The 13624-nt window shown below is 34.1% G+C and overlaps 1 protein-coding gene across 1 annotated transcript in view; it reads right to left on the bottom strand.

Annotated features, from left to right (window-relative positions):
- Positions 1–10053: 10053 nt before the first annotated feature.
- Positions 10054–13624, bottom strand: part of FLU (Tetratricopeptide repeat (TPR)-like superfamily protein) — a 112920-nt gene continuing 109349 nt past the window's right edge. The window contains exons 3-4 of the mRNA XM_089824357.1: positions 10907–11224; positions 10054–10597 (exon numbers count right to left, since the gene is read on the bottom strand). Coding sequence (XP_089680483.1) covers positions 10395–10597; positions 10907–11224 — 521 coding nt within the window. The 3' untranslated portion in view covers positions 10054–10394. The remainder of the gene's footprint in view (positions 10598–10906; positions 11225–13624) is intronic.

The raw sequence follows: 13624 nt of genomic DNA, 5'->3' as shown, positions 1-13624 counted from the left end.
TATCCCACATTGGTTGTGTTTGTAATATCTTGGATGGTAAGTGCCTAGTTAAGCAAGGCATATGAGCAATTGCAATCAAGCACTTCAAGTGTAAGCTATCAAGGTGTGATCTCTTTAGAGGTGAAGGATCTTAGTGTATAAGATCTTGGGTTGAAGGCTCTTCTCGGTGAATCTCTTTGGTTGTAATCTCTTCTTGTGTAGAAGCTCTTTCTGTGCAAGCTAGTTGGAAGCTCTCTTATATTGCAAGAATTTGGAGTTCTCTCTTTTGGAGAATATTGTGAGGATTTTCGAGTATAATAAAAGTATGCTTTGTGAAGCATTTTGTCATCTATTTGTCTCCATATTGTTATTCTTTTGGCAATAAGTTTGTAAGTTGGTAAGGGTGGTGTGGCCCTTCATCAATGGTATCAAAGCTGGAGTTCTTGAGTGTGTGCATAGATCGTCAAACATGAGGTAATTTGCAAAAGGACCTTATGTTGGGTGAAGTTTTTCAAGAAGGATTTCTTGATTGTATAGACATATCGCCAACTATAAGGCAGTTTGCATGAAGTTTGTCTTATGAAGACTTGATCATGGAGAAGAGAAAGAAGAATATGACTTTTGTGATTGGATGGATTCTGGGGATTCCTAAACTTGAGAAAATTAGAGCAAGATACCAAGAGGCATTAAACAAGTTGCATTCTTTGATTTGCAAAAGCAAATTGAACAAATTAGAAGCAGAGTTGTCAAAGAGAAAAGTGTGCCATTAGAAAAAAGATGTTGACAATTCTTTGGATGTGGAAAAGAAATAAGATCTAGTGGAGCATCACACGTGATACAAAAGAAAACCAAGAGGATGAAGATGAAAAGATTTGTGAACCTAAAGTTGAAGAAGAAGAAGAAGAGCATCAAGATGATAAGATTTTTGAGCCCGAAGTAGATCAAAATGATTTGAAAACTTCAGCAATGGAGGAAGAGTGTAGTGCCTTAGTTGGAGATCAAGCAAGTGAAGCAGTTACATTTATTGTTGATGACATGAATGAAATAAGAAAAGATGAATATGTAAAAGAGACAAATGTTTATGAACCATGGGATGTTGAATATGAAATGAGTTTGAAAGATAATGATGATGATTTGCATGAGGATCTTGCTAGTGATGTGTGGTATGAAAAGGAATATTGGTATGGCATTGTTGAGTTTATTACAAGTGTATTTAGTTCAAAAAGATTGGAGGAGGACGAGAGTTATACTAGGACAAAGTTAATTGCAAAGGAGTATTTTCCATAGTAGACACTTGTTCTAGCTAGGTGTTGGAAGAGTAGAAAAAGAAAAATATCTGCAATGGCTACTTTATTTTGTGAGTTCATATTCACAAAAAATTTCCTACCATGGGTGTCTGATGCAGGGGCATCTTGCATCACAAAAATAAAGGGGGCATGATAAAAAATAAATAAAAATTATCAAAAAAATAATAAATAAAAATTAAAAATATTGTGGAGGAGAGTGAAAGTGACAAAAAATTAGAGGAAAAATGATAAAAATAAATTTAAAAAGGAAAAAGAGGAGGAAAATGAATTTCTATTTTCAAGGTGCATAGGTGGCGTAAATAGAAAAATAAAACAAAAAATGTTTGTCATTTCATTTATCGAGGTGTGAAGGTGGGATCTTAGAAGTTTGTGAAAAGTTCCTTAAATCATGCATTGAATATTTGTTGTGATCCACAAAGGTAACATTTGTAATTTTCTAATTGGACCACATGGTAGTGCTTAGTAGTATTTGGGTGGGAATTTAATATTTTTTTAAAGGTAGTTGTATTTACCTTTTATCCCACATTGGTTGTGTTTGTAATATCTTGGATGGCAAGTGCCTATTTAAACAAGGTATATGAGCATTTGTAATCAAGCTCTTCAAGTGTAATCTCTCAAGGTGTGATCTCTTCTTAATAGAAGCTTTGAAGGTGAAGGATCTTAGTGTATAAGATCTTCGGTTGGAAGTTCTTCTTAGTAAAACTCTTTGGTTGTAAGCTCTTCTTGTGCAGAAGATCTTGGTGTGCAAGCTAGTTGGAAGCTCTTAGTGTGGAAGCTCTCTTATATTGTAAGAATTTGGAGTTCTCTCATTTGGAGAATATTGTAAGGATTTTCAAGTATAATAAAAGTATGGCTTGTGAAGCATTTTGTCTTCTATTTGTCTTCATATTGTTATATGATTTTGGCAATAAGTTTGTAAGTTGGTAAGGGTGGTGTGGCCCTTCATCAATCTCTCTCTCTCTCTCCCTCCCTCGCTCCTATGTCCCTCTCTTTCCATCTCTCTCTCACTCTCTCTTATCATGTCCCCTCTCCCTCTTCATATCCCCTACCCTCTCAACATGAAGTTCCCATTTCATGGATCAAAGGTCAAGGGGAGGAGGAGAGAGAGAGAGAGAGGGAGGGAGGGAAGGGTTAGCGACTAGGGGTCAGAGAGAGAGAGAGAGAGAGAGAGAGAGAGAGAGTAGGGGATGGGAAGAAAGAGAGGGGATAGGATAAGAGAAAGAGTGAAAGAGAGAGAGAGGGGGGGGGGATAGAGGGATAAGGGGAGAGAGAGAGAGAGAGAGAGAGAAAGAGGAGGGGCAATAATATGAAGAGAGAGGGGGGGATAGGATATAGAGTAAGAGAGAGAAGGGGATGTGTGTGTGAGAAAGAGAAAGAGAGAGGGAGAGAGAGGGGGGGAGGGCAGATAGAGGGGGGGGAGAGAGAGATTAGGAGCTGGTGTGAGAATGAGAGAGGTTAAGAGTTAGTAAGAGAGAGATTAGGATTTAGTGAGAGAATGAGTGAATGAGTTTGTGTGTGATAAAGAGATAGAGGGAGGCAAAGAAATGATAGAAAGAAAAATTATGATAATACTCTTACCTACCTATTCGCTCCATGTTTGGAAAATAATGACTACTTATTTTACATGATGGAAAAGAAAATATTGATTTCCTACTATTATTTTAGTTGGATGATATTGTAGATCTCTTTAATAGCTTTCTAACACATTTTGAATGGAGTCAATCGGGGTCCAGATGTGAAAGATATGGCTTCCGAGGTGGAGCCTATTTTTATTTCTTCAAAACCAATTAGGTTTTGAATAGATTTTTCATCCTATAAACCCGATCAGGTTTTAACATTTATGTATTTTTTCTAGGCTTGGTAACCAAGCCTAGCCGCTTTTTGAAATTTCATATAACTCAATCGAGTTATTGACGTTTTTACTTTTTTTTTGTGGTCTCCACTAAATTGTACACTATCTTAGTGCACACACCCTTGATTCCTTCTATAAAGCCTGACAGCTTAAAGATAGATCTATTGAGCACACATTGGAAAAAGGAAAGGAAATAAGAGAAAAGAAAATACAGAGAATATTGTTAAAAATGCACCAACTGCTAGAGTTGAAATAATGGATAATGAATTCCTTGAAAAAGAAATCAACTCTCTACTCAATGATGATTGCATCAACATTATTGAATCGAATATATGTGATAATATGGAAGCTAGCATATGTGATGCAACGACACTCGAAATACACATGGAAACTGATGATGTGACAAATCAGGTGGATCTTTTGAATAATGGAAAAGAGGTGATAGTTAATGGAAGCAATGAATCAGATACAAACGAAGTCTTGGATAATGGGAAACTCAAAGAAGGATCTATTCCATATACCAAAGATGAAGGAGAGGCATACAACAAGGAAGATGATGTTGATATCATGGAAGAACTTTATTATGCCTTCAAACAAAATGAAAATCCTAAGAAGAAAAGTGCAATAGAGAAATCACAAATACAAAAATTATATGAAGCCCAAAAAGAATCATATAAAGTTGTTGAAATTTTGAAAGAAGAATTAGAAGATGTCAAATGACTTTAGAATATTACAATGAGGAAGTTAAATGCAAGGGAAGTGAATTATGCCAAATTAGAGGAAGGAGTTGCCATGTTAAGAAGTGATTTAGAGAAAACAATTGTCAAACTAATCACTTGTTTCAAGTTTGGAAAGGACTCTAAAATTTTAACTAATAGCCAAAGGCCTTCTTCTAGCAAAATAGGGTAAGGATATGAAAGAGGTTTGAAGGATCATGATTGTACATTCAAAAGATTCATCAAAGAAGGAAGTAGTATGGAAGATCGACACTGTCTACACTACAACTTTTTTACACCTTAGTAAAAAGCATATTGCTAACAAAAAATAGTATGTTAGCATATATGTTAGCTAATTATAAGTGTTTGAAAATTACTAACACATATCAATACAATTATCTAACATATATACTAACATACTATTGTTTGTTAGCAATATATTTTTTACTAGGGTACAAATAAGTTTTTGTGTAGATAGTGCCTGATAGATCCATCTAAGAAACAGGGAGAACTTGAAAGATATGTTGAAGTATTGATAAGTTAAACCCTATCAAAGATAAAGATAGAAAGAATGATCAAAAGTCAAACACATCTTCAAAGGATAAGGATAGAATTTTAAAAAATTCCCCCTTGCCAAGAGCATAAATTCGAACTCTGATATTTCTTCTATGGATATTGATACTCATGCAATTATTGTGGTCATAGAGCAAGAGAATGCAGAACACAAAATGAAAGCTTTTATGGATGGAGAAGTAGAAATTGGTATGGGCACTTAGTGCGACACTACAGATATGGGAACATGAAATCACATGAAGGGTACAAGACAAAATATACAAAGAACATACAAACAAGACCTATCTTTGTATGGAGGAAGAAACTTGATGAAGACAAAGAAAATAATGAAACCTCGAGAATTGTAAGACAGAATAATCAAAAGGGAAGAATTACAAAAGTTTGGAGAAAGAAGAAAACTAATGGAGAAACTAGTGAAAGTACAACTTACAATTCATATACCTTCTAGTTGAGCAGATGCATAAATTCAGGGGGAGATACTTATGAGAGTGTTCATTAAACCCTTGAAGAAAAAGAGTGAGATAAGTTGATCCCATTATGAAGATGGTTAGTTGGTGTTCAGAAGGAGTATGAGAGAACTTTCATAGGGGGCCATTTGAGGACTAGTTCATAGATGGCAACTTGATAATCATCCCATTGTCGTTGATGTCAAAGAGAGAGAGAGAGAGATCAAAAGGAAGAGATCCAAAAGATTTATTATTGCCATGAATGACAAAGGGGGAGATTGGTGGAAATATTGTCATTAATGCGAAAGGATTCCACAAGCTTAGACAAGTTGTGAGCGTAACCTTCATCAATGTCAAAGGAAAGAAATAATCATGTCAAAATGACTATATAATATGACAGTGATGATATTGATAAAGTCAAAAGACAAGTAATTAAAGAAGAAATAATTATATGTATTTATTCAAATTTATAAAATCTGATAGATGTATATATCGATAAATAGAGTAAAAATGTGAAAAGATATATATATAAAAGAATATAGTGAAGTGAACAACATATTAGTATAAAGAATGAATCAACAACAACAATTACATTAATAAAGAGAATGAGGTCATGTTTATAAATAGCCCTTACTCAGTCACCTACATTCAAACAATACATTATCCAAGTGATATGCATGACATACAGGTATCAAAGATTACACAAATATCATTCTCAAAAAAAGCATGATAACTGCAGGTCAAAATACATTAAAGCCAGAGGCAGCGTCATATGCAAAGAAACTAAGGCAATGGCAATGGCGTGATTCAATAGTGATAAAATCTTCAACGATCTACATGTAAGAAGAGCTTTATTTTGAAGCATAATCGTCTATGACTCTACAAAAATACCTTTCCTTTCATAAACGAAGACCATCTATGAATGTTTTGAGGTAAAAGCATGGATTAAAGAATAAGAAAGTAACCATCGAACAAAATAATTGAAATAGAAAACTAGATATGATTGTCGCTAAGTAATTAGTTTGTCAAAAATAATACTCTAAGCACATCAAAAAGACCAAGGATTATATTCATAAGCAAACATCATTATTTAGGAATTTGTTTTGTATACATGTCAATGTAAATGGTATGATTTCAACAAAAAGGAAGAATGGACAAGTTGATACAAAGCATTCAAAGAGACACATAGAGATGTCATTGGCTCTGGAATACAAAAAAAAAATGGATGTAGAGACGATATAAGTATGAAGACCACAAAGTTGTATATCACAATCTACAGCTGAAGCTAAGTATGTTGTTGTAATTAATTGTTAAAATGATGTTTAGATTAAGAAATTGTTGGAAGGCCTACAAGAAGAAGTTATTGAACTTTTACTATCTATTGTGATAACACAAATGTCATCAATATATCAAAGAATCATGTGATGTATGCAAAAACCAAACATATATCTATCAAGTATCACTACTTGAAGGAGCAAGTACAAGAGAAACAACTACGACAAGTATGTGAAGGCTACGGAGCAAATTGCAGATATATTCACAAAGGCATTCTCTAAGGATGTTTTTGAGTATCTAAGAGGTAAGTTAGGGGCCCCACCCCTATCCAAGATTCACTAAGCAAGGATACATGTTGCATCAATTCGTGGACAAATGTTGATATCTTTATGGAGTTGATGCAAAAGTTCTGACTTTAAGAGCAATTATAAAGTTCTGAAAGTGATTGTACTAAAACAAATGTAAATAGTACATGCAAGGTATGAGTTATAACTACAAGGTTTTATAAGTTTCTCATTGGAACTTATAGTTGCCTTTGGCATTACTGCCAAAGCAGGAGAATATGACTAAAAGGGATATTGAACCTAACAAGGCGAGAATATCAATAAAAGGGAGAAGATGTTGAAGAAGCTATTAAATAGAGAAGTTTATCCAATGGGGCAGTATATCAAGTTGCAGACCAAGCAAAAACTAATACAAAGTTCATGAAAATGACTAAGAACTTGAATAATGTTAAAAAGCTAAAGGGTTGTGTTGTTGTCAATATATACATTTGATTATCTTATGATGTAATGTTATGTAATGTAATGTAATGTAATGTAATGTAATGTAATGTAATGTAAAATCTTATGTTTACATGTTGTGATCAATGCCAAAGGGAGAGATTGTTAACCTCAATTGATAATGTTGTTATTGTATGCGAAAAATTTGTATGAGTTGTTATGTTGTCATTGATGTCAAGCCTTAATTGGTTAGACGTTTTGTTAATTCAGTAGAGTGCCAGATCATTTGATTGATGAAGATGATTTGAAGAAAGTATGATGAATCAAGTTTTGATAAGTGTATGGTATTCAATGGCACTTCAACGAGATAGAATCTCTAAGTAATCATAAGAGTATGGTATTCAATGGCCACTTGAATGAGTTGGACTATGACAATATAATGTTGGTTTGATTATTTTATATTAGGTTATGAAATCATGTATAAGAAAGACAGTTTAGTTGGTGAATGAAGGAATACAATATTAGCTGAGCTATGACAGTTGTCACCAAGCCCCTGATGAAGTGATGAAGTCTAGTGTTAACCAAACAATCTTAATGTTAATCGAGCATAGTTTTTATCAAGCAAGATATAATGTTAACCAAGAATGAACAAGAAGAGAAATTTTGTAAAAGATTTAATCCGAAGTCAGCATATGATGAAAATAAAGAGTGTTCAAGAAGATTTGAAGATAAGTACAAATTTAGTTATGAGACCAATTGTAGGAGAAACTCAATGAAGATTTAATGAAGGAGATTTGTTATTTTCAAATGGTGCACAACTTTGAGGTGAAGAAGTATTAACCAAGTGTCTAGATTCAATGAATCTAAACTTGATGAAGATCTGACGACTGTAATTAAGCGGCAAAATCAATGGATTAAAAATTATCTATTTAAGGGATGATTATAAAGTTTATTGTTATTGATCAAGGAAGAAGGAAGTGATAGCCAAAATGAACCGAGCAAAGTTACATAGTGAAGATCAAGCAAGAAAAGTGCATAGTTGATGCGTGTAAGTGTGTGAATCATGCCAAAAGGTATAAGAAGGAAGAGATTGAGCAAAGCAAAGATCGGATTAAGCAAGTAGTGCTAAAACCTAACAGATAAATTTCATTGTTACTTTCTATCCAATGTAGCAAAAAATCTCTTAATGGAGTCAACCTAACAGTCTTGTGAAATCTCATATGGTAACATTCAATAGTAATATTTTTGAAGTTCTTTAGAGCAGGCCACTCTTTAGAAATGTCAAAGAATGATAAGGTCTAGATGAAGTGAAAATCCTCTAACAAGGGCACATTAACAATGTGTTTATAACCTTTTACAAGATTGGCTCATAACTGACCTCACTTCAGAACAATAAAAATCTCTGGGTTGTTGGTCCTAGGTGGTTTTATCCTTTATAGGGTTTCCACCTTAAATACTCATGTGGAAGTCTATGATGTTGCATGTTTATTTCAAGTTTTACGTTTATTGCTGCAACTTGGTATAAATTGAAAGATAACTCTGATACTGTGTATTTTAAGAAACAGTAAGGTATAGTAAGTTGCCATTTTGATGCAAAGATGAAATCAGATTGAAGTTCGATGTTTGATGTTGTTACTAAGTGATTGATCAAAGATATAAAGTGTTTAAGTTGGTACAAAAGTGTTTTAAAAGCCTGTAGAATATATAGTTATAACATATTCAACACCACCTCTTAGTTATCTAGCAGTATTTCCTTCATCATGGATTGGATTTGATTGTTTTAATGGATGCAAAGCTAGTGGTATAGTTGGGGCTTGTAATGGCTTCTTAGTGTTGCTCATGAATTCAAGTTTGGAAAGTTATCCTTCTGGTGAGACAGAGTATACTTTTCAGTGAAACTGTTGATTGGTACAAAGATATATTTGGATTTAGAGTTTGAGATGTGGTGAAGCTTCAAGATGTTATGCAATCTTCATGTTTGTGCTCTTAGATCATGTTATGATCATATTGGTGGTTTGCATTGATTGTGGTGATCACATGTGATTTTCTAGTGTTGTTGTTTCTTCATTCATGTCCTAGTCAACTCGCTGATGTAACATGTGATTCTTGGTGTGGTTTTGGTGATGCTATCATGTGTTCAAGGTTGATGTTTTGTGTCCTATTGAAGTCTTGATCAACTTCAATTGGATTGCCTTGGAATTTGAGCATAAAATTTGGTGTTATAGGTCTTGGTCAACCTGATTTTTGTTTATTCATTATAATGCTTACAAGTTTACAACCACAAAGTCACTCCCACAAGCATAAACTTGTTTCTAGGTTGGGTAAATTATCTAGTCTATTTGGCAAATGGCTAAATTGAAGTAAATGGATAGCTAAGTGTACTAAGTGGTTGAATAAAATGAACATGTAGGAATATGTGTATAAATTGATAGAGTATGATTTAGTTGATATGCATACATATGTTTGTAGGTGAACTTATACATGCCTTCGTGCTGCTAAGTAGATGAAAGGCTAGGATAATGAGCCCAAATACATAAAAGATTACACCATTTGTCAACTATATACATATATAAACACATTTCATTAAAGTAGCTACAAGACTAAACGAGATGTCATTTCATTAAAGTAGCTACAAGACTAAATGAGAAATGACATCGGCATTGCACATTCACCATCAAAAAAGCAAGTAAGAAATTAATTAATTTAGAAAGAAATGTCTGATGGTTGGGAGCTATATTCCTAAATGGTTCTAGCTTTCATAGGAATCCATAAAGGAATAACAATATAAAATTCAAATTTAACTTTGACAATGTTAATATCATTATCTATGAAAAAGTTAATAATTCACAATAAAATAACTTACAAGGTTTTCAAATGTACCTATGCAACCATCACATGGGCATTCGTACAATGATACAGAAAAGATTTTACGTTTATTCTTAAGATATAGACCATATCCGAAAACAGTTCAAATTTTGATAAAATCTGTCACTCATTTTTAGACCTATGTCTACAATGGTATTTTTGAAGTCACAACATGGATGAAAAGGTGAACCTGAAAATAAATCTACAAAGAAGCCTCTTGTGGGCAGGGGGTAATATACATAATGGATAGTTCCATAACTGAAATTATTATTTTCCAGAGCTCCTACAATTGTGAGTAAACAGGCATTAAACCATGGCTGAAACTTACAACTCAAGTTCCCATTTTTTATTCAACAAACGAAATTGTAGATACAAGCTTAGATGCCTTGGGCATTTATGGATTCCTTTAGTGACTGAGATTTGTGTCTTTTCTAAGATACATGAAGCTCATGTTAAAAAATGAACCGTCACAGATCCAATGTGTCAATCAGTCTCTACCTTCCTATTTTGACTCAACAAACTCATTTGCATAGATGCTTAGATGCCTTGAACACTTATAAAAACTCCCTTAGCAACGGAGATATGATTTTTCCAAGATATGTCTTTTGTAAAATATATGAAGCTCTTGTTAGAAAACAAACCATCACAAATCCAATCTGTCAATCAGTCTCTAACCTTTCTATGTATTTGTCATAGTATTTGGCTGCTGTCTCCAAATCCCCAAGTTCAGTATAGCAATCAGCTATTGCTCCATAAGCCTCAGTGCTTCCTGATGACTCTTCTGTCTTCTCTGAGATTGATAAGACCATGGAATGATATTTTATTGCTTCACGGTATTTGCGTTGCTGCTGGCATGAGGCCCCTGCATTTGACATTTTAAGTTGCATCATAATGTGTGCTTAAAGAAGGAACATCTCAACCAACTCCCTAATATATGTAGCAGGAACCACCTTACACACACAGATAATGGAAACTAACAGTATCAAGCAAAGACGCTTGAAAGTAGGGAAAAACAATTTAAAGTGGCTTAAAATTATTAAGAATTGCTGGTATATACTTATTAAAAGAAAGATTTTCAATTTGTATGGTTGGCAAAGAAAAGCAATGCACCATGTTTACTAGCTTAGTATTTTAAGAATGTTCCATAGTTTTTTAATATCGAAATGCTTACCCAATCCTCGAGCTGCTTTTTTGGCTTCAGTGGCATTCCCAAGACTCTCTGCAATTTTAAGAGCTGCTTTAAATTCTTCAAATGCTTTTTGTGGATTATTAAACCTTAGAGCCTTTTTTCCTTCTCGTAACTTTGACATCATTTCATCTCTTCGTGTATCAGTTTTTGTTTCTATGTCAGAGGTGCGACCAACTGGTGCATAGCTCAAGTTGGGTGCATATGACTCTATGCGGGTTTGCCTTCTCAATGCTGTATTTATCTGGCGCAGCTGAGAATTCAATCTTTCCAGCTCAAACCTTCTTTGTCTTGCAAGCAAACCTGAAAATTTAAAATAATATTCCCTCAATGAAAGCCAAGGTAATGGAACAAGGTTTGATTAATAAATTTATGAAAGTCAAATTGTGATATTGTTATCAGGATTCCACTGTGTAGTTTTCGAGTCAAACAAAGGTTCTGCAAATGAGTCAGCAAGCTAAGTGAGCTTACCTTGGAGGAAACTCCATGGTTAAGCACGCTTGGTTGAAGCTATATTGGGATGGAGAACATTCTGGGATGGCTCGATGCCTCACCCCTATGAGCATCAATTCTATCCAATGAGTGTTAAGCATTGCATTCATTCTCATGAGGGATGGGTTCTTGCGAACCACTACCCATGAAACATGGGTCAATGAGTTTGGCTCAAAAGCTATACAGTTAAATCCTGATAGCAATATTACAAGGTTTGATTAGATTATAATTTATATTCTTCAAATCAAAAGATTTTGAAATTCTAACAATTTGAATTCATAAAGAGAGTTTTGATGTCTTCATAACAGCAAATGTATTTTCAAAATCTATTGCTTTCCCTGTGCAATATTGTTATTGGCTGGTAAATTAATGCGATGGATTGCTAACACCAAAATTATGATATTCAAACACAGTAAATTAGCATTATAATTACAATTATGGACTATTAAATATATGTTCATGGAGAGGATTGGGACTGGCATCAAAGCAAACAGTAATCAAATTACAATATTGTTTGATATACTAAAGCAAACCTACATAACTGCAAAATTACCCCTCATAGAAAGATCAATTAGAAAACTCTACAAAAGCATTTTGTTGAAATAGATACGGATATTATGATACAGTAGAAATGCTGTCCTTTATAATTTTAACTCAATCTTAGAGAGCTGTAATGCCCCTTATTAGGACTTGACTTAGTTTTCCCTAGAATTCCTAATTGTAGTCCAGATTAATGCCTTGATTTAGAGCTTGCAGCCAAGTTAGTAACCAATAGATATATAACCATATACTTCAACAATGATCCAAAGAGAATTCTAGTCACTGATAGAAAAGATGAGCAACTATATATAATTTGACGCTGTTATTTAAAAGAATCTGAAACATCAATATATTATACAAATAGAATTCTCTTAAGAGCATACCCAATAACTCATCTCAATCATAAAGTACCCTGGGGGATCCTACCAAGCACCTCGAGCCTGTCCATCAAGCCCAGAAGCACAGAATGGCAAGGCTCCTCTTCAGTCACCACTATTTGAATGGACCTTATGCTACCTGCATTCGCATGCATAGACCCTATCCCCACTCCATAGTGGGAGAGTTTAATGGTTGTAGGCCTTGAAGGAATCAATATCATCATTGTAAACCCTACTATATTATTAATTATGCATATTATAAGGGCATTGGAATGTGTGTATTTATCAACTGAAGGCATAACAAATTGACCAATTCACCATGTAATGCATCATATTTCATATGACATTATTAGACCAATAAATAAATGCTGTTTGCTATATTCATTTCTGAGTTCAGGTAATCTGTAATCAGATCCAATGCCCACTCTTCTTTGATGTCCTAGTTTCACAATGAATTAACTAATTTCAGGCAGATGCCAATAAATCAGATTGCTGTTAAGATTTAATTATTTTCCCGCTGTTAATCCTTTCTAAACCTTTTTCTTTTTACACAGGTCTTTTTGTGCCCTCCACAATACCTAACCCAAACATTATTTGTATCTCCAAACAGGAGGGCAACTTGCCAGTGACATAGCCCATTGCAAAGGATGCCACCCTTTCAAATAAATGTAGCTTTTCATTCAAAACATGGGCGCTCAAGGAGGGATTGGCCCTTTTTAAATAAATGCAAATCTATTCATTTATTTAGATTGACTGGGTAGGCCAGCCGGCAAGATGGAAGTATGGGTCAGCCATCTTGAGCATAATATAAATGTTCTGTTCCTGAAATATTCTCGGTTCTTTCTTTGTTTGTGATGGGTTGGCCTTGACCCAATAAATTCCCAGTCAACAGTATTTTAATAGGGACATGAAAAGAGCTCTGCTTAATTAAATTCTGGGGACCTTACCGGCGCTGGGTTTCCAGTGGGTTTTACTTTTATTCATTCCAACACTGAACTATCAGACTCCACAAAAGATTATATAGAATAGAATAAAAATATATACAGACTACAAAAAATCATAATTTTTTAAATATATAAAAATAAAAGAATATAGATATAAATATAAGATATTACTACCATAGACCTAAGATGCTTGTAAAGGTATTTTTTAGACTTAAGGTGTCAATCCCTATGGTTATACACTTTTGTTGTAGTACAATTGGCACCTCAAATCTTTTGGGCGTGTTCAGGTGCATATCAAACCATGCTAGGATGGATCTATGCTAGCTTAAAATTATTAGCATAGACCATTT

This window comes from Cupressus sempervirens, chromosome 4 (assembly GCF_028749045.1).
Source record: "Cupressus sempervirens isolate cs-2001-9-10 chromosome 4, ASM2874904v1, whole genome shotgun sequence".
In the NCBI taxonomy this organism is placed as follows: Eukaryota; Viridiplantae; Streptophyta; class Pinopsida; order Cupressales; family Cupressaceae; genus Cupressus; species Cupressus sempervirens.
Note: the sequence above shows the minus strand (reverse complement) of the source record. Positions and strands in the feature narration are given on the sequence as shown.